This window comes from Lates calcarifer, linkage group LG10, assembly GCF_001640805.2.
Source record: "Lates calcarifer isolate ASB-BC8 linkage group LG10, TLL_Latcal_v3, whole genome shotgun sequence".
Classification (NCBI taxonomy): domain Eukaryota; kingdom Metazoa; phylum Chordata; class Actinopteri; family Centropomidae; genus Lates; species Lates calcarifer.
In genome coordinates, this window is record NC_066842.1 from 23,496,127 (window position 1) to 23,517,917 (window position 21,791).

Here is a 21,791-nt window from a genome sequence, read left to right on the forward strand (position 1 = left end):
AGTTTTACTTGGGCATCATACCAGCACATGACAACAGAAACACTGTTTCTACTGTGATTTTTAAGCGAGAGAGATGGCATGAGGCAGTATTTGATCTCTAAATGCTGTATAGCTGTCTATTAGCTAAACCTTTGTTATTTTCTTCCTTGATCCTGAATACCCAGGTGGAGATCTTGGCCCGGTTGAGCAGCGAGAATGCAGATGAGCACAATGTGGTTCGTGCTCTGGAGTGCTTTCAGCACCGCAGCCACACCTGCCTGGTGTTTGAGATGCTGGAGCAAAACCTCTATGACTTCCTTAAACAGAACAAGTTCAGCCCACTGCCACTCAAAATCATCAGGCCTATTCTGCAGCAGGTAAAGATACCTTGGCTGCAGTCATACACAGATATAACATATATACACAAGGAGAGTTGAAGAATAGGTCGTTAATCATGGTTTCTTTTATGGGGATCGGGGACTTGAATTCCCCCAGGCAACTGTGAGCCTAGATTCACATGTCGAGTGCCATACACTTATATTCTGTATTTATTTATGTGAATCTTTGCAGGTGGCAACAGCCTTAAAGAAGCTTAAATCTTTGGGCTTGATCCATGCTGACCTGAAGCCAGAAAACATCATGCTGGTGGACCCATCCAGGCAACCTTACAGAGTTAAGGTCATTGACTTTGGCTCAGCCAGCCATGTCTCCAAGGCTGTGTGCTCCACTTACTTGCAGTCCAGATACTACAGGTTAGAACCTTCACCTTTACTTGAATCTCATAATCTGTCATTCAAGATGGTATTATTTAAATCAAAAACTATTAGAACCAGCTTTGTATATTTGCTACTCTCATTCAACTTTAAAGAATTACAAGACCCTGCAGTGGGTGAGGGTAGACTTGATTTGATATACTCATTCATTGTCATCAGCGCTTGTGTTGTTAGGGATCTTCTCTGTAACTTGCCAAAGCTCATTTCAAATCCTTCAATTGCTGTGATCAGGAAAATTTGTTACACTGGGTTTTGTCAGTGTAGAAATGATCAGAGACTGGGTCTTCATTACTTTGTTACCATTACTATAGTGTCTACAACCCACATTTATTATGAGAAGCTGTGTAGTTGAGTTTTCTATTTCATATCCAGGTATAAGCACGGTGTTTAATTTTGTGTTGTTGTGTTGTCAATACATTGAAACCTTTTTTTAGGTTAGGCATTGAGGCCAGTGATGAATTAGGTTTGAAGTAACAGCCAGTAGTTGATTGAGTTGGTATTTTAGCCATTTACGAAAAGCCATAAGTCACATTACATCACTGACACAGGAGAGACTGTGAGAAAACAAACATAATTTAAAGAATGAACGAGTTGCACACCTCAAAAAACAAAATAAAACAAACCAAAAAGCCCAACTTTGTACTCTCAAGAAGTACAAAATGTTCCGAAATGAGATTAACAGGAGTTTTTGAGGAAGATTGGATATGAGTTGAAGTGAAATGTCATGTTATTTGTCATGATGAGATGTCATTTCAGTGAGCTCACTTAGTCCACTTGCCAGTGGTTGTTTGTGTGTTTGTGTGTTTCCCACAGGGCTTTATAGCTTTATATGTTTAGGCCTTCTCTGTTCTTGTCATGTGAAGTGCTCTGTATTAACCTGCAGACTGTCACTGGGAGCTCTACAGTATACACCCCCCCCTCCCCTCTGTCTTTCACTTTTTGTCCTCTCGCTTTGCTCCCTCCTTCTTTTCTTCACGTATGCATTTCTCGGTGCATGCTTGCATGCATGTATATCTGCTCCATATTCAGTGCGTCACGCCCTAAACTCTGCTGGTCTTGCATAAGGCACAGAGGAACTGAGATGTTTAGATGAGGAACAGCGTCATGAAATATTTGGCATGTCTCTTAGGCAAGGGTGACAACAAGAATGTGCTTATGAAACACAGCCACGATTGTGAACTTTGGACATTGTTTTACAAATGAACTTAATTTAGTCATTAAACTGTAAGCTCACATTATGCCATACGATACATCAAGGACCTGCTGTGGTTAAGAAAATCAGTAAAATTACAGATTGTACAAAGAGTAATGTCTGTTCAGCATCAAAACTTGTTTGATTCCGCATTTGAAAGGTACAGAAAATTTTTGATGACTCATTCTGGTTTTGTTGGCATGTGGAAGTATTGGCGGGTGACAAATTTAATGACGTTCAAGCTTGTTTCCAAGGCATAGTATTCCCTTTTTATGAACTATGTAACGGCAGGCTTGCCGCTTCATTAACCTATGCTCTTACTAGCAAGTTTCAGCAAGTAGGTTGGCCAAACTCATCACACATTGTGCAATCTATGACAAATGCTTTGGAGTTATGGGTAGGTCTGCAGCTAGTGTGCTGCACACTCCCACCATTTCATTCCAGATGTAAGCAACACAACAATTTCCCAGTTTAGTTATCTCAACCATAATTTCTGGTAAGAAAAAATGGCACAAAAGTGTGGTCATCCTGTCTTGTAACAAATTCCTTCAGACTAAACTGTAATGTAAAGAGCCTCATAGCACCAAAATGCCAGTGTTAAACCTGAGGAGAAGAGTGGAGCCATAGCTGTTACGTAACATGAGGGCTTTGCTCTCAGTTGACCTGGTTGAGTGTGTATAACTGTGCGTTCATGTTAGTGTTTTGTCTTTGAAAAGTGTCTGCAATGCTGAGATCATAGTGCTGTTAAAATGGTCTGGCACTGAATTTCAGGAAGGTCACTCAGGACATAGAAGGCCAGGGAAGAATGTGGTATGTGAAAACCCACATTTAGATCTAGGAAAAAACATTCAGACATTCCTGTTATTTCTGGGTGTGCTCATATGTGTACCCCTGTCCATGCAACAGCTGCCAATGCTGGAGCCGTCATGTAGGTTACACAATGTACCCTAACATGATTCACAATACCTCAATTCAGATGTAATAAAAAGCTTCTCTGAGGATAGAAAATTGGTGTGCCGAGGTTGGTAACTTTACCTGCTGGGGGCAAAAAGCTATATTGACCTGAAATCCTCTTAAGTGTGACATGGCCATTTTTCCCCTGGCCTCCAGCAATGTTCAACAATTTCAACCTATTGTTCTGATTGCTTTTTTGCTTTAGTAACTTCTGATTTATAATGGTGCAACAGCACTTCTGTTCTGCTGTTTTTTTCACCCTATATGCCTCCCATGCTGTCTGCCTTCCTCTGTGTGTTTGTGTGTGTGGGAGTTGGTTTAGCCATGACATCAGCTGCTAGTGCATACACTTAATGTAGTAGTTTATGTGGTGCAGTGTGCGTTGGTAGGTCTGTATGTGAGCTGGGTTTAATAATTATTTGTGTTCATAAGGGAGAAACCACTACATTGTGTTACTGTACAATTTTTCTTATCTACACGATTGTGTCATTTGAGTCCCCAGATCAGTGTGTCTATCTCACTTGGGGTGTGTGTGTCAGTTTGTTTGAACATCAGGTTATCAGGAGAGTGTTTTGCAGGACACAGCGTCTCCTCATCTCTAGTGCTTGTATTGCATAATGACTGCACTGTATTGCTACCATAGTGAAGCTGTTGAGAAATGCTGGCCTCAACACAGTGGATAGGAGGAGATTTTTTTTTTTTTTTTTTTTTTTTAAAACAGCTCTGGGGTTTTCCCTGGATTTTCCAGAACCATAGTTAGTGGCACTGCCAGAAATGTGGCTTTCTTGCAAAAGTCAGTAAAAATTATAGCAAATACAATCTGAGATCAAAAGGTAAAGTAAATTGTAAATGCAGTTTTGCATCTGCCACTCCCACATGAAGTGTAACTGAACTGTGAATACAGACTGAACTTAATACACAGACCAATGGTAGGCAACATTGGATCCAAGTTCTTAATGTTTATTGACGCTGGAGAAGGTTTGTCTATCAGTGTGGGCATGATGTGGAACAAAATGTGCCTACATTTTAAATTGTGATCATAAGCAAGATGCCCAGTGCTCAAAAAGCTCAAAACAGACTTAATCTTTTAGCATATAACAGACACTGATGGAATGTGGGCCTCTAACATGATCATGATTGGTATGAATTCTACTTAGGGGTGTGTATACACTTATTGAGAACATTCTAACACCTATACACCCACTTATTCCTCAACTAACAAATCATACGGGAGCAGTACAATGCATAAAATCATGCAGATACAGGTGAGAAGGGCTGCAACAGCAGAGAACCATGTTGGGTCCACCCCAGTCAGTCAAGACAGTTGAAGACTGTTTGAAATGTAGCTTGGTCTGAGTTTCTGTAGTGAATTTCGCATCAGCAGCATGAATCCATGCTTCCAATCTGCTTTCTGTCTGTAGCCCAGGCTGGTTATTGTGGTGTAATGGTGTGGGGAATGATTTCTTGGCACACCTTAATAATAATCAATCATTGTTTGAATGTCACAGACTATCTGAGTATTGTTGCTGACCATGTGCTACCTCCAACATAATATAATGCACCATTTTACAAAGCAAAAATCACCTCAAACTGGTTTTATGAACAGGATTTCAGTGTACTTCTGTGGCCTCTCCAGTTTCCAGATCTGAATCTAATAGAACACCTAAGGGATTTGGTAGATTGGCAGTATGAAAGTGCTTGGTGAGTGAGAGAAGTGTCAGCTGATTCAGTACAAATCTAGACTGAACTGCCATAGTTTCTGTGTGCAAATTTGGAATTTCCAACAACATTAAATGAACTCAGGAACTTATGTTAATAATGTTATATATAACCGTTAATGGTCTCAGTTATTGCCTTTGACCAAGAGGAGTTACAGGCTATTGTGCTGCTAGGACTGTGTGCTTCAGGTGTACTCCTCTTGACACCACATCTCCAGTCTTTCCACTGCTATTGTCTTGGCAGGGCTGCCCACCCAGTCAATGGGACCCTCCGCCCTCCCAAGAAAAGGAAAAAAAAGAAGCAAAAAGATCATTTAGTACAGTTAGTTTCTTTCCCCACTTCCTCTTTCATGTGCATCTCTGTGTATGCATCTGCACAAAGGCACAATAATGTCAGAAATTATCAGAGTTATCTGCCAACGATGGCTTAGCAGGGAGGCTAGCCATCCTCTGACATCTGCATATAACTAGTTCGTAATGAGTAAGTTCACACTGAATTTGGTTTGGGTTTGTGGTAGCATTTGGATGTAGCCGTATCTCTTACTCACTGGTGGCTCAGATGGCAGCATGTCCAGTAACTGTAGGGTGATGCTCCTGTTCACATGTTGAAGTGTCTTCAAGTGAATGCTTATTCAAGTTAGTCAGGTTTTATATGGCCATAGATTGTATTCAACTGTAGATTCTTATAACAATGCATTCTACATAATTACAGTCATCAGCCTATGTCAGTTTGTCGTTGGCCCTGAATGGACCTTGTCGGTCCATAGAGAGGCAAATAGAACCCTAGACTTGGGCTATAGTGGGCTGTAGACATTTTTGTTTGCCTGCAACCATACTGGTGCAATCTTTTTGGCTGAATTCTTGCTTGTCACCTGAAAAGTTTTTGTGCCTAAATTGAAAATACTATGAGGTGGTAATATGAACTTGAACTCTATTGATTTGGTAAACATAACTCTTGTAGATTAGACTGCTCTGGCAGAAGCTATTCAGTACCTGTCATGCTCTGTGTTGTTGCCATGACAGCATGACACAGCAGGGCCTGGTGAGGTGACTGCTCTGTCCTGCGGGGGCTGGTGACGTAAAACCACCTCTCACAATGAAAATGGAGCACTGGGCTATGTGAATAATTCAGCTTAGCAGATCAGGTGGAAGGAAAGACTGCTATCATCTTAGAATGCATATAGATTTAGGCATGTTCTATTAGGCTATCTTCATCTAGGTGTGATTTCTTTGTCACAGAGGTGTTCTTTTACACAAACACCTGGTTGCATTGCTGTAGCACATCTTACCCATTTGTTCAGATGTGTGTGATTTTTGCAAGTTCTCTTTGGAAAGAACAGGAAAGTCAGATACTGAGTAAACCCTACCAAGTAACCTTTTGTCCATTTTTGCTTACTGTCAGTTTCAAAAAACAAGAATAGAATTAGAATCTCAACACAACTTGGACTTTTTATTGGTTTGGGAAGTAAAACAGTGGAAAATACTTGTAGCAGTGTTATGGATTTGTTGTCTGTCCTAGTTTGTTCTGACATTTGGTAAGGAAGCATGATGGTGGAGACCATACGTCAATCTAGGACACGTATTTAATCCATTACAAATAAAACACTGACAATCACTGACATTAAGCAGTTTAGAAATGTAAACATCTTGCTTGATTTGTTGTTTCTTTGCCTCTGCCTTTTTCTTTCCTTATCAATCTAAATAATTAGTGTTTTTCAGTTGTTTTGTCCTCAGACTTGGTGTTCCCACCCCTTCAAACAAAATCACTACCTTTCCTGCCGTGTTTGTACATGTTTGTATGTGCGTCCCTTCTCTCTCTCCTCTTTCTTTCTAAGAAGCATTTAATTTTGTAAACAAATATATTCTATGTAAGAGAGTAAAGAAAGAATGTATATGGATTTTTTTCAGTTTGTCACAATTAACTCTGTTTGAACCCCAGATATGTTATCATTATGGATTACAGGTGTTGCAGAGTTCACATATTCTGTACTATAGATTTGAGGCCTATCGCAGCATGTTAAACATCACTCAGAATAACATAAACACACTTGGATACAGCTGAAGATCTGATGTGTTTATCCATAGTTGTTTCTGTTGAAGTAGTGTGTTGCCTTACAGTCTGTAATTTTATCTTGTCATAACTGCTGCTCTCTGGTGTGACTAGTTACTTCTGGAACCTGGTCTGGCTGCCAAACACCTGTGGGTGTGTCAATGCGGGTGTGTTAAACGTGTGTTATGTGATGAGCTCTTACAGCTCTGGAAAGCTGGGGCCATTGCTGCCGCTTTTATGACTCTGGCAGTATAGATGGGAGCACAGCACACACACACACACACACACACACACACACACACACACACACACACACCACACACACACACAGAGTCTTCTTTAGGTTTATTTTTTAGTCCCCTTTAATCCCCTTTCCCGCAACTATATGTGTGTACATGTTTGTTTATTTTTGCCATAAATATGTATTGCACAGCTATGCTCAGAGTGTGTTTGTAGTTTATAGACTATATATTTTTTAAAAAATGATTTAGTCAACCTTTATTTAACCAGAATAATCCCACTGAGATTACAACCTCTACTGCCATCAAAAGTGTCTGACAGGACAATACAGCAGCAAATAAATAACCAGGTACCAATGTAACAAAGAAGGTTACAAAACAATTTGTACATCTGTTCATCACCTGCAGTTAACACTTAATAAATAGGACATATAAATAGGACACACTTAATATTAATTACTCTCTAGACTTTAAGCAGCATAGTGTAAATGTTTTTAGATAAGTCTTCAACAGAATATTGCAGGGGCAAGACCTAAAAAAATAACTGGCCTTAGTAAAACTGGTCAGATCTTGCTGTGAGATTTTTCTTTTTCTGTTTTTTGTTCCTTAAACATTAAGCAACAGCAAAAACAATGGATGTGACACCAAATGTGATACTACAGTTAAAACCAGTAATTCCCCATGGATGTTTTCCTCTTCTTCAGTCAGGTTAGTACATTGGTTTTAGGTTTTTGTAATCTTGACCAGTTGCCCAGTTTGACCTTAGTTCATCTTTTTCGTTTGCACAGCATTAGTTAAGTGGAGCTGAAAGCTGTGTACAAAAAGTGATATGAGATAATAGTCGACTCTTGTGCAGTGCTATTGTGTATGTGTTTGTTTGTTTACCTGTGGTGTTTATTTTTTCTTTTCTCTGTTAATGAATGTGTGAATGAATTGATAATTCTTTGTATTCATTTCCACTGTTCTTGCATTAGACTTCTTAAGGTGTTTAAAAAGCTTTTTTCCTTGTGTCCAAACAAAGTTGTAGTGTGGTCTAATGTTTTTGTCTTTGGACAGACCATCCGCTTTTCTATTTAGAACCTAAAATTCACACAAAATTAGGAATCAGCAATCAGTGTCTCTGACACTGCAGGATTGTTCTATAAATGTTTGAGACCGTGTCCTCCAAGGCTCTTTTTGGTGTTACATAACTTGTCTTCTTGAAGGAGCAATAGGAAATGGCAAAGTGTAATTTCCTCCTCTAGGCCAAGTACAACAGAAACCACTATGCTGTAAAAGTGATAGACTTGACATCTGCAATTGTGTGTCTACACACATGCATAAATGCACATATAGAAACGCATTCATTCAATCATAGACACATAGAACAATGAGCAATGGTCCCATTTATCCATTTATCACCTGTAATACTGGTACATTACGGTATTACGTACGGTTGTTGCTTGGCAACAGTCATTTCCCTTATGGTCACATCAGTGGTTACTATTTGCAGCACTGTTGCTCAGCTTCTGTGTCCAGGCCTAATAACCTGTTGTTTTCATACACTACCTCACACTACTGCTGCAAGATTACTAGTCCCTTTTAAAATTGCACAAGTGCCAAAGTCCCTTTGTTGAAAGAGATTTAGTTTTTTGTTGCAGTAACACTGCATGTGAGTCATATAGGTGTGATGCTCAGTTTGAGATCCCCAAATAACCTGTTGTTAATGAGACCATAATTTCTTTCACAGAAACAGTCATGTCCCATGCTCTGTGGTATTCTTAAGCTTTACTCTGTTTTAAGTAAAACTTAATCAAGCTCAGTTTCTTCTAAACCAGATATAATTGAAAAGGTGAAATAGGGTTATATAAAATATAAGCTCAACCCTAACGCAATGAGATGGAAATGGACTGTACCTGGTAAATGGACTGTACTTATGTAGTGCTTTTCTAGTCGGATCAACCACTCAAAGCACTTCACACTACATGTCACATTCACCCGCACACATTCATACAGCACTTATTCTATACATGGTATGTGCTCTCTAATACACATTCATACACCAGTGACACATCAGGGGTGATTTTTGGGGTCCTGTGCCTTGACCAAGGATACTTTGACATGTGGACTGGAGGAGCTGGGGATCACTCTACCTCCGGAGCCACAGCTGCCCCTGTGTGGCATTATTTCAGCTCAAAACGAGGCAAAGGTGGTATGTTAGCCATGAGCTGTTTAAAAAAACAAAAACTAAAGAACGCTAGTTCCAATGTATATGAATGAGGTCTCATCTGCCTTGTCTTACTTAAAAAGCTCTGTTTCTGACCTAGACAATCTTATAACTCTTCAAATGGAAAAAGACAATGATTTGTTGATGATAAGTCATATTATAAATATTACAAATACACTTTTAACAAACCACCGCATCAGACACTCATCAAACAGATCTTTTTTCACTTGTGTGCTTAAATTTATGCTTAAGTACCATTAACAATAGCAACATCAAGTTAATGCAGTTCAACACAACATCCCTGCAATAAATTCTTACCATATTCAGTTTTTGTTGAGGAAGGTGTTTACTGTTGGCATTTTAGAGGCTTGAGTATATGGTGGTGTTGGACTGCATTGAAAATGTTACCAAATGCCATATACTTCTTGTTGGTTGGGTTAGGGTTAGTTTTTGATCACACGTGGTGACCAACTTAAGACGTAACCTTTTCTGCCTCTCTTTTCTCCCTGTAGGGCTCCAGAGATTATTTTGGGATTGCCATTTTGTGAGGCCATAGACATGTGGTCACTGGGCTGTGTGATAGCTGAGCTGTTCTTGGGTTGGCCCCTCTACCCCGGAGCGCTGGAGTATGACCAGGTAACATTCCTTACTAGGAATATCAAAATCTCTCAGTGCAGTAATACCTTGATAACAAGTCCACAATACGATATTATTGTGATATTTTTAAAAAAGGCAAATGAAGACTTGGAAATAAAAATTCTGTTAATTGAACAATGACAAGACATTAAAGAGCAAAAATGAGTTGGATAATAAAGTGCACAAAACAGTCAAATTCCCTGACGTGTCTGGCAGTGTCTCTATACTGTTTTTTGTCTGTCGCAAGGATTGGTTTGTATTCAGGTTTACAGTTCCCAGTGGGTAATAAAAATGTGCACACACACATTCTCACTCAATTCTCCCTTGCTAAGGGACAGGCAGAAATAAACAGAAAAAAATCTTTTTTTCCAAGATTACAGCAAACATATGATATAATAATAATAATAATAATAATATAGAAAGTATAACAATACTCAACAGTATGTTCATTATATAGTTAAACCTTTATTTGCCCCCTAATTTCTTTCGTACTGTATGACTGAAGTCCAACATCCAGCATGAAATCGACCTAATACTAATGTGGGCTGAGTGAATCAGGAAATTGTTCTTGGCAATGTATGATTATCTTCCCACAGGGTTGTGCGGTCTGAACTACACTACTGAGACTCTAAATGGAGTCCCCCAGCGAGGGAGAGGGAGCATGGGAAAATGCCCACATCACATTCACAGACTAGCACAGGATTACCTTGTCTTTGACTGTAGGCAACTCTGAAGACAAGAATCAAGCCCATCATGTTTTCAGTGTATGAGTATAGAAGACTTTTGACTTTTATGGAAATCTCCAAAAGTCTCCAAAGGTCTAACTTATTTTGTCTTCTTTTCCAAAATAAAAGTTTGATATTGGCTGTATTTACGTAGTTCATACCAGTACCAAACATTCTCGTTCAGTAGCATTTTTTAAATAACTGATGGCTTGTTGGTGAGACCCTGTTTAATGCCTTTGCATGCATCTGTTTTTGTAAGGGTGTTTTTGGCTGCGTGTCACTTGTGAGTCCAGCAGCAGCTAGCAGTTTGAACAATCATCAGTCAGAGATTGTGGCTGATAGAGCTTCGCTTAGCAAGTGACAGCTCTGTTGTATCACTGGGCCATGCCAGGACACACATTCGCAGAGTCGCGCGTGCACATTGATCCCCCAAAAGCATGCAGCGCTGTGCCAAGGCTCACTGCAGTTCCACTCTACACAGCAAAATGTATTTATAAACATAAGCCTGATGGTAGACATGTGCACACACACACACACGCACGCACACACACTGTGGTGAGTGTTCAATGCACCATCAGCAGGTTCTCAGTCCAGTGCCCTCTGGCCAGTCAGTGTGTTTGTTCTGGGCCATAGACATGTGCATGTGTGCTCATGTGCACACACACATACACGTTGTAAAAGGCATCGCTGTAGGATTTCCATTGGTCATGGAATTTTAGAAGGGTAATCAAGACAGGGCAGGCCAGAAAGTTGATTTAATTTTTGGAAAAGCCCAGACATATCTGGGAATTTACACATGGTTCACCACCTATACCAGGAATATATTTTAGTTGTTTTAGAACTTACAAATCAAACTCTCCTGGATGGGCCTTAATCCTTTAACCGAAAAACTAACAAAATACAAAAGGGAATAGATGAACACATCCATAGAAATGCATTTTTATGGTCAGTGAGTCAGTCCAACTGAGCCATGGAGAGGCTGTGTAGTTTTACTCAGTCATGTTCGGGCCTCCAGTGAAAATATGAAACATGTTATATATCTGCATGTTTTGGTCATGTCATATTTTTAGTTAAACAATAGATTTTCTTGTGTAATAGATTTTACTGTCTGTGTCCAGTGAGGTGGTTATGTTTTTGTTTGTGTGAGAGAAAGCGAGTAAATTTGGCCCTCACCATTGTTACAGATTTATTGATCACAAAAAACCTTTCAGGGTTCTGTGGCGCTTTGACACTGTGTGTGAAATCACACTGTGTCTGGTATGTTTTGTGGTAAAGAAAGCTTGCTATGGAAGTCATGCTATTTAATACATTCATTTAGATTTTAGTCTTGCTGTCCATGTGGATATATTTGTCTTCAATTTTCCAAAGATGAGTTTTTTCACTGGTTTGATGAAGGATACAGGCTGTAGTGATAAGGTTTACTTTATGGTTTGAGACATTTTAGTCTGTCTCTTCACTTCAAATAAGGAAATTTAGGACATAAGGCTTTGAGGACATTTGTGTAGGTTAAGCAAACATTTGCTCTCAAGTGCTGTGTCTCTTGCCTCACTACATTGTCCTAAACATTATAGCAATTAAAAGCTCTTTCATGATATTCTCAATCTTCAGTGCATGACACCGTTTGCTAGTTGGACTAAAATTGACTCTCCTTTCAGTGTGTTTGGCTTATGTACTGCATCCACCTTGGGCCTATGAAGCACTCAAATAATGTCAGCAGAGCAGTAAAGGTTGAAGTGCAGGATTTTAACATGCGTCTTAGACAACAAGGAACTTATAGCTCTTGGCCTAAGTCTGGGGTCTGGGTCTCAGCATATATCACAAGTTTACATGTTGTAGTTAATGTTTTGCATCAAAGGCCTGTATTTACAGTAATCGGGTAAAATAAATTACATTCAAGTCAATAATCTTGTTTTCAGCTAAGTGGTTGTGAAGTAAGCTATTGTCCGTCTTTTCCCATTCCACCTCTTCTCCTCATTCTGTCATTTATCTTCTCCCACACTTTCCCATGTCTTCTTTTCCTTCATCCCACAACACCCTTGACTTTTCCTTTTCATTTTCTCCTTTGCCCTCTCCCTTTCTCTGCCTCCCTCTGTTTCCTGTCTCTCTCTGCTCAGATCCGATACATCTCTCAGACTCAGGGCTTGCCTGCCGCGCAGCTGCTCAACAAGGGGACCAAGACCTCTCGTTTCTTCTCCAAAGAGTCTGACTCCCCCTACGCCTCCTGGAGACTAAAAGTACCTTCTCACAAATCACACATATTTTTACAACATGCATACCATATGCAAACATGTTATAGGCCTGCAAACACAATGTACACAACCTCCTGTTTACCACACATAATTCCTACTGATGTTGGTGGTGGGAACACAGACGCACACAGGTAAAGTGGGAAGATGAGATTTGAACTGAAAAAAGCAGACAATGCATTGCACGGCCTAACAATCAGAAAAAAAAATGAAGTAGCAGTAGGAAAAACAGCTGCATACGCTTTTCAAAACTGGACAAAGCCAGCACACCCTGAAGAAAGATCAAGAACACACATAGTTTGCTCCCATTGCATGTGTGTATTCTATCTATGCGTTGTCTGTGGAAGAACATGGTCATCACCTTAATACTTGCGTTAATACTTATTTTCCTTCAGACGACAGAAGAGCATGAGAAAGAGACAGGACTTAAATCCAAAGAGGCCAGAAAGTACATCTTCAGCTGTCTGGATGACATAGCACATGTGAGTACAACTAGAGTGAAGTTCATGTTTATGGCTTAAGATATACTTCCCATTTTCAAAATTTAAATTCAAACTTATGCTGAACAAAAGTGAAATGTAAGACATCCACAAATATCAGGCCAAATTTAGGCACTAATGTGATTACAAGCATTTTTACTTCAAGATCAGATCTTAAAGACCAGTTGAAACCTAGTAGATTTGCTGCAAAACACTCAGCTAATCAGTTCAAATACTTCTGTGTTCCTTAATTAATTGCTACACGAACTGTTGCCCTGTGTGGGTCTCATGCATTGTTTTCTCTTTGTGCGCTATGCTACATCTATCCATCAGGTAAACTTGGTGCTGAGTCCTGATAACAGTGACATGCAGGCAGAGAAGGCAGACAGGAGGGAATTTGTGTCTCTGCTGAAGAGCATGCTGCTAATTGATGCTGAGGACAGGACTGTTCCCTTCAGTGTCCTCAATCACCCCTTCCTCACTATGACTCACCTGCTGGACTACCCACATAGTAACCAGTAAGGCTGTCATAGCTGACACTGACACAAAATGTGTTGGCTTGCACATTCTTGTTTATTTTCTTCTGCTTTTTTCCTTTTCTGTAGTAACAATGGGTAAAGGAAGGGCTGAAATACATTATACTTGAGTGTATGTTGAAGTGCAGTCATACAGTTTTCCCCCTCACTCAACTACAACTCCTCTGGTCTTCTCCAGTGTGCAGTCATCTTTCCGCATCATGGACATGTGCCACAGCCGACCCACCAATGCAGTTTTTGATGCTCTCAACCAGAACACCATTCATTTCCCAAGACCTCCTGTAGCCCCCACTGCCTCCTCTGGCCTCTCTCTGGGCTACAGCAACATACCAGTCCACACTCAGGTCAGATACTGGAGTTGTGTGTTTGTTTGCCAATAGTACTTTTCCTGTCTTCCTGCTCCAGGGCATGCTTCACCTTCCATGTTAGTCAGTGCATCAGTAATCTCTTATGTCAGTGGTACAAAGACACCACAGTCAAAGTTTTTGAAATATCAGCAATGCTGTTGTACCCTTAATGTTATTAAATGTCATTCAGCATGACCATGGCTACATTATTTCAGTTGAAAATTATGCCACCACACATTTCCTGCAGTTACGTGCACGTTTTTTTCATTCTGACTGAACATTATGGGTCAACTGTTTACATGGGATGTGATTCAATACAGTCTGGTGTTTACATGTGCTGATCCATTTAATGGGAACAGCTGGCGTAATGTGTAAAAGTGATGAATATTTACAGTGCTGTGAAAAAGTATTTGCCCCCTTAGAGATACTTTTTTTTTGCACATTTGTCACACTTAAATGTTTCAGATCATCAAACTAATTTTAATATCAGACAAAGCTGTTTTTAAATGATGATTTCTTTCATTAAGGGAAAAAAGCTATCCAAACCGACCTATGTGAAAAAGTAATTGCTCCCCTTGTTAAATCATGAATTAACTGTGATTAACCACATTTTTTGGAAAGCTGAGTTCAGTTTCACTAGCTGCACCCATGCCTGATTATTGCCAGACCTGTAGAATCAAGAAATCACTTAAATAGAACCTGTCTGACAACATGAAGTAGGCTAAACCATCTCAAAAAGCAACACATCATGCCCCTATCTAAAGGAATTCAAGAACAGATGAGAAACAAAGTCATTGACATCTGTCAGTCTGGAAAGGGTTACAAAGCCATCTCTAAGGCTTTGGGACTCCAGTGAACCACAGTGAGAGCCATTATCCACAAATGAAGAAAACATGGAACAGTGGTGATCCTTCCCAGGAGTGGCCGGCCCACCAAAAAAGCACTACAGGTCCCACTTGCCTTTTGGAAGGTTTACGTCCTGTTATACCTGGTTTAAAACTAATACAGCACACACAGAAAAAGAACATCATACTGACAGTCAAATGTGGTGGTAGTGTGATGGTCTGGGGCTGCTTTGCTGCTTCAGGACCTGGACGACTTGCCGTAATTGATGGAACCATGAATTTGCTCTACCAGAAAATCCTGAAGGAGAATGTCTGGCCATCAGTTTGTGACCTAAAGCTCAAGCGCACTTGGGTTATGCAGCAGGACAATGATCTGAAGCACACCAGCAAGTCCCCGTCTGAATGGCTAAAAAACAAAAACAAAATGAAGGTCTTGTTTGAGTGGCCCAGTCAAAGTCTGGACTTTAATCTGATTGAGATACTGTAGCACGACCTTAAACAGGCCGTTCATGCTCAAAAACCCTCCTCTGTGGCTCAATTAAAACAATTCTGCAAAGAAGAGTGGGCCAAAATTCTTCAACAGCAATGTGAGAGACTCATTGCCAGTTGCAGTTGTTGCCACCAAAGGTGGCACAACCAGTTATTAGGTTTAGGGGGCAATAACTTTTGTACATAGGACCAGGTTGGTTTGGATAGCTTTCTCCCCTTAATAAATGAAATCATCATTTAAAAACTGTGTTTTTATTTACTCAGGTTATCTTTGTCTGATATTAAAATTTGTAAGGGGACAAATACTTTATTACAGCACTGTATGTCAAGACAAAAAAAGAACCCAGCCAGAAAGTGAGGTTATATTATTTACATGGTACAATTTTTCTTTTGATTGGTTTATGAAAAGGTTTAAACTACCCTGCTGCAACTGATTGACATTTCAGTTCAGGTGTGTTTATTCTGATGGGGCATTTTCTCTAAACAGACTCTCTTGGTGACACCCATTTTGGTAATAGGGCAGAGAACATAAATAAATACCTATAAGTATGTCTAATCCCTGGTTACATAATGTTCCTGTGAACGGTTTGTGTACTGTTGACCTAATGTTGCCCTCTTCTGGAGAGACTGTGCTAAAACATACCATCTCAAAATAATGGTCTTGGTGTTTGGGTTACATTAGTTACTCCTAATCTTCTTGCCATGTCTGTGCTTTGTTTTTATCTTAACCCTCTGAATCCATGTTCTGACTACTTTTTATTGCATTTCCTATTATTATTATTCCTATTATTATTGAATCTCCTCTATATTCTCTTGTCACTGCCTGCTGCTCTTTTCTAATGCAGGCCATAACTCAGTCAGCTTCCTCAGTGATGCACCCAGGCATAGCTCTGTCAACTGGGAATGGTCAGTTTGGGTGCAGTGACTCGTTCCCACCTGCCCTTCTTCTTTGTCCTCCCACCATGCAAGGTATTTAGACTGCACCAAAGATTTCATAGTTGAAATATTCTATTGGAAAGATTTGGAAGATAGCCTTTTCACCTGTATAAATGACATAGGAGTTGTTTTATGCGGTTTTTCTTTTTTTTTTTTTTTCAAGGTAACCTTAATCAACCAACAGGGTATTCTGTTCCCATGGTAACTCAGGCCCCTCCCATACAGCCTCTACCTGTGAGGCCTGGTGTAATTGCTCAGGTAAGACACAGATTCAGACATGGCTTCTCGACATGACAGGCTGACAACATACCTCTGATCTTTTTCAGGGCAACAAATGAACTGTTGCCATATAAGTGCTAACAGTAACGACTAGAATGGCATTCAGTAGAGCGCATACGTCCACCAGTCAACATTTAGAGCAATAGGGACTGTATAGTTTACGAAGGTCTACCTACACTGTACAGTCTTAGTCAAAGACACTGTGGCTGTTCTATTGATGTGTCCCTTAGCAAGATTTTGAATCCCTAACACAACTTCTGACCCCAGTGTCAGGCCTTGGCCTGGGAGAGCTGATAGCGATCAGTAAATGATCACACATCATCCCCGATTTTCCCTTTGTGTCCCTGTAGCAGGCCTGGTCTAGCCGGGGGCAGCAACTCCTCGTCCCAGCAGCCTGGCAGCAGATGACTCCAGTGGGTCCTCCTCCCTCTCACCCCCCTCCACCACCCCCATCCTCCCTGACCAATGACACCACAGCTGGCCCACAAAGGATCAGTGACTGGGGGTGAGTCACCAAAGTCTGAGTCATGCATACTTCAAGTCTGGGAAATTCCCTATTTTAAGACTTCCCCTTGTCAAAATGTTATTGTTACATTCGGAGTGTATATATGTACTAAAATAACTGGGTCGCTGTTGTATTGTAGCACGTTTTCTTAAATGTAAACAAAAAAATGACCAACGCAGCTGGACTCCTGCTAGAAAAACACTGTTTCTTATCCACTTTTATATTTAACCAGGTTTCTAACAGGGTTTTCCCATTTGCCCATGTGTATGACAAAGTATGAAGCAGCATTATGTTTCTGTTGAACGTCTTTTTACATCTTCTAACAGGAAAGTGCGTCCCCACAGCAGCCACTACAGCTCAGTGATTCAGCAGCCTCTACTGACTAATCAAATGCCAGCCCTCTCTGCCCATCAGCCAATCAACATTGGCATAGCTCATGTTGTGTGGCCCCAACCAGCCAATAAAAGGAGACACAACAGGTGAGATTCTGCATCTTAGTCATGCCTTCATAGTTAAACTGCTCTGCCGTTTCATTTATAGCTAATAAACCAACTGGTGTGTTAAAAGGAACCTGTCCCACAGTAACATCCACATATCAGCATGTCGGACCTCCAAGATGACTGATGTTGTGGGACAGGCAGTGCCAGGAAGGGAGCAGCCTCAGAGGGATGTGCCTCTGGTGGAAACCAGGCAACTTGAAGTTCAAAATACAGATGAGGAGGAAGATGATGCTGAAGAGGAAGTGAGCTGCTTCAAAGAGGTGGTCCCAAATGGTAACAGACAGCTGGACCTGTCCAGTCAACAACAGCGAGATGTGGCAGTCCTGATGGGTGACACACCAAGCCCTGCTCCCAGTGTGATTAGCATTCACAGTGAACTGACCAATGGAGAGGATGAGGATGAAGACCCTCAGAGGTGCCATCTGAGCCAGTGAGTAACATCAAAAACAATGCATGTTGATGATCATAATCAGCCAGAATACCTATTAGTTTTCAGTTTCTGAGTGAGCCTTTGTAACCGGCAGTGTCTGTTTTAAGAAAAATCTGTCTTAGTAATGCTAACCTGTACTCGTCTGTCTGTAGGTGTAAAGAGGAGTGTGTGTGCGAGGCGTGCAGAAACACCAGTGTGTCCATGGAGAGAGTGTGTTCCCTCAGCAGCCCTGACAGCAGTCTCAGCACCAGCTCTTTTGCCTCCAACTCACTTCAGTCCAGCCCTTCTGTCTCACCATGCAAGAGACCCAACAGGTAGTCATGTGGATGTATGACCTTATGTCCAAATGACAAAGAAAAGAAATACACTCAGGTTCCTGTCAGCTTAATGTTTTTTTCCTTGTGTTATTCAGCATGTCTGAGGATGACGGCCATGAGAGTGGTTGTGACACAGTGGAAGGTTCCCCCACGTCTGACACATCAACATCCCCACGTGGAAACAGCCGCTACCGTTACCTTGACAACAGTAATCACAACTGCCCACCTTTGGCTTCCATGGTAGCACCACTGCCTTCCCCTGCAGTGCACGGCAGGAGTCCCCGTGGTGTCAGGACAATGGTGGTTCCACCAATGAGAGTGCAGAACAACAACAGTCAGGGAAAAGAGGAGCGTGTTCAAAGAGCAGGTCAGTGGATACAGCGTACCAACATTTCAGGAGTTCTTTCCATTTAAAACTTTCATGAGAATAGTGTTAGTGAGCATCCAGAGAATGTCATTGCCATAAATGTGCCTCCTCTTGCTACCTATTATGTGCTCTTTCACCTGTGCTTTGGTGGTGTCTGCTTTTCAGGTCTTATGGAGGCAGTTGGGGCTTACCGCCCCCTAGTGGGTAGAGGCTTTAACAGGTGATCAAGAGACACCAGCAGAGAACTGGCCACTGCACCCTCCTACCCCAGACATGCATCCAGAGCAGGCAATGCTAACATTTCCTGTGATTGTTCTTTTATGATTTCCCCTACATCAAAGCAGCAGTAAGTTTCTTCAAGGAGAGTTTCTAAGGATGAAAGAATAATAGAAAAATCTTCACCTCACAGAGCTGGTGTGGTTATTCCTCACCTATTATCCAAGCACAGCATCTTGTAAATATAATGTAGGCATGTTCACATGATATTTGTCAATGTTTCTAAATGTCGGTGAACCAGATAGACCAGGGCAAATCAAGTTTAGTAAATTTGGATGCTGTGTCAAAGAGAAAAAAAATGGTGGAAGCTCTTCATCTGAGCAGTTACTTTTGCTGATGGTGGACTTTGAGCATTCAGTGAATTCATGCTTTTTTGTTACTCCCTTAACCACAGCCCTTCAAAAGAATATCTTCATTGCTGCCAAGTATCCAAACTCTCTCCTCATTTGACAATACCCAATTATACCTGCATCAATGATAAGGACTTTTTTTTTACAGTGGGAAGAACAGGGAGAGTTTACTTCAACCAGAGTACAGTAAACATATTTTTGTCTGTTGGTTCCTGGCAGTAGGGGAAAGGTGGATGCATTTCATTTGGTACTGGGTCAGAGCCTATGTTTTCTCTGTTGGTTCTTGCCATACAACAAAAGTTGCCTTAGGGCACTGATCTGAGGTCAGTCTCACTTATCAGGTATACATTTTTGTTAATGGCTGAGTAAATTTTGAAACTGATGCAGATCAGAGTTCAAGGATCAACTTTGCTCCTCAGGTGCCTGTTCTGAGTGCCAACAGTCTCTCTTTCTCTTTCCCCAACTTAATGGATATTATTGTCTAGTTTTATAGTGCTGTGTTTTATGGGAGATTCCCAACTGTTAAATGTGAAAGACATGTTGAATCCTGTACTAGCAGCAGAAATTACAGTTACACTGTGGCCATAAAATGCTAAATTGACATTCCTCTACACCACTAACTCTGACATTCATCTGAAGCAGATGCTTTGCTTTTCTTTTCTTCTCGTGTTCACTGTGGTCACAGTCCTGCAAAGGACACCTTGTCCACACCAACTGTAATCCAGAGGGTGTGGTATGGTTTGGCAGCAGCAAGTGGTACTTCTCTTTGGCCAGTGTCTAGTTGATCCAGTCTCTCTTGAATAGTTGAAATATGGCAACATCTTAACACGTAACACTCTATTTGTCTGGTTTTATCTGTTGTTGCGTTAATCTTTAATTTGTAAATTATAATGCAACTATCCTATTATAAGCTCTCATATCATCCCTGTAATGCTTAAATATTGATAAACCTGTAGCAAGGCTTTCTTGACTCTTCATTAGTGAAATTTCAGTGTTGTATGATCCATATCAGAAGCTTAGAAATGTTTTAACTAGACTACTAAACCTCAGCTTTTCCAGTTATCCTTTGGTCAACTTCATATCTTGGTTGAGTTGAGGTTCAGTTCATTTAATGTCTGCAGCCTTTATTCCTCAGTAACATGATATTATCGATGAGCAGTTTATCCCATTCTTCCTGGCAGATCCTCTCAGATTAGATGGGAAGCACCTGTGAACTGTCATCTTTAGGCTTCTCCACAGATGTTTGATTTAGTTTAAGCCATTAAATTTTTGTCTCATCAAACCAGAAACTTTTTCTCCTCGTACTCTTAGTCCTTCAAATACAATTTGGCAAACTCCAAGCAGCCTGTTATATGCCTTTTACTCAAATTGGCTTCTGTGTAGCCACTCTATCATAAAGAGCTGGTTGATGAAGTGGTGCCGACATGGCTGTCTTTCCAGTAGGTGCAAGTTACCAGCTTGCATCCCTAGTGCACAAAGGCAAGTACTGAAGGTAAAAACTTCATTGATTTTTGATGGCCCACGGCTCGTGACTGAGAGCCCCATGCTTAGGCCCAGCACTGGGTTAACCCAGGCCCAGCGGGGATCAGTTTAGGCCCAGCAGACTGCCAGACTTGTATCATAATAATAATAATAATAATAATAACCCCTCATCTTAAAAGTATAAAGATATAATAAATGTACCCCATTGGTAATAAACAGTATGTACATAGTAAATATTTACGTGCCATTTACAGTGAGTCACAGATTGATTATGTACAGGATAGTTAGTGGATTTTTGCACATGGGTGGAGAAACTAGAGATCAGTCACTTGATGGAATAGATTCTCAGAGGGAAGAGTTGAACAGGTTGATGGCCTCAGGCAGGAATGACTTCCTGTGGCACTCTGTGGTGCAATACACTGGAAGAATAGGAGATCTCCCTTTTTGATTTTAGTAAGTTTGCAAAAAATAAAAAATAAATAAATAAAAAGCACTTTGTCATTATTTGTTATTGTGTGTAGATCAGGAGGCAAAAATGGACAAAGAGTTTTAAAAAAAGTGAAGGGGTCTGAATACTTTCTGGGGTCACTATGAGGCCTGTATCCATTTTCTCTGTAGTATGCATGCTTGTTTGTTGTTTGAGGTCCTGGTAGTTGCATCACTGCATTACTGTCTTTAGTCTTGCAGGTCATGTGGACTAAACCTGTCATCTATTGTTACAGTAGTTGTGTCCTTCCCTGACTCACTTCTGTCCACTCTCAGTCCCAGTCTCAGAGTCCTGGTCCCGGTCCAAAGGGCGCTGCAGTCTCATAGGACAACAAAGCACCCCCTCATCTGTCCCTCTGCTCCCATCCGCCCCCCTCCTCTCCCGGCAGCAGAAGGCAACAGGGCAGCACCAGCACCCGCTGGCCTTTGGACAGGTCAGTTTGGTTTTT

The 21,791-nt window shown here is 40.9% G+C and overlaps 1 protein-coding gene across 2 annotated transcripts in view; it reads left to right on the forward strand.

Annotated features, from left to right (window-relative positions):
- The window catches only part of LOC108902288 (homeodomain-interacting protein kinase 3), a 30,684-nt gene that overhangs the window by 4,048 nt on the left and 4,845 nt on the right, over positions 1-21,791 (forward strand). Inside the window, exons 3-17 of one of the 2 annotated variants that reach the window (XM_018704087.2) lie at positions 165-356; positions 550-731; positions 9,624-9,747; positions 12,587-12,706; positions 13,114-13,200; positions 13,531-13,715; positions 13,912-14,077; positions 16,260-16,383; positions 16,514-16,608; positions 16,980-17,134; positions 17,461-17,613; positions 17,717-18,064; positions 18,217-18,378; positions 18,477-18,748; positions 21,619-21,776. In XM_018704087.2, coding sequence (XP_018559603.1) covers positions 165-356; positions 550-731; positions 9,624-9,747; positions 12,587-12,706; positions 13,114-13,200; positions 13,531-13,715; positions 13,912-14,077; positions 16,260-16,383; positions 16,514-16,608; positions 16,980-17,134; positions 17,461-17,613; positions 17,717-18,064; positions 18,217-18,378; positions 18,477-18,748; positions 21,619-21,776 — 2,523 coding nt within the window. Of the gene's footprint in view, positions 1-164; positions 357-549; positions 732-9,623; positions 9,748-12,586; positions 12,707-13,113; positions 13,201-13,530; positions 13,716-13,911; positions 14,078-16,259; positions 16,384-16,513; positions 16,609-16,979; positions 17,135-17,460; positions 17,614-17,701; positions 18,065-18,216; positions 18,379-18,476; positions 18,749-21,618; positions 21,777-21,791 lie in introns of both variants that reach the window. The other variant, XM_018704086.2, reaches the window with a different exon arrangement.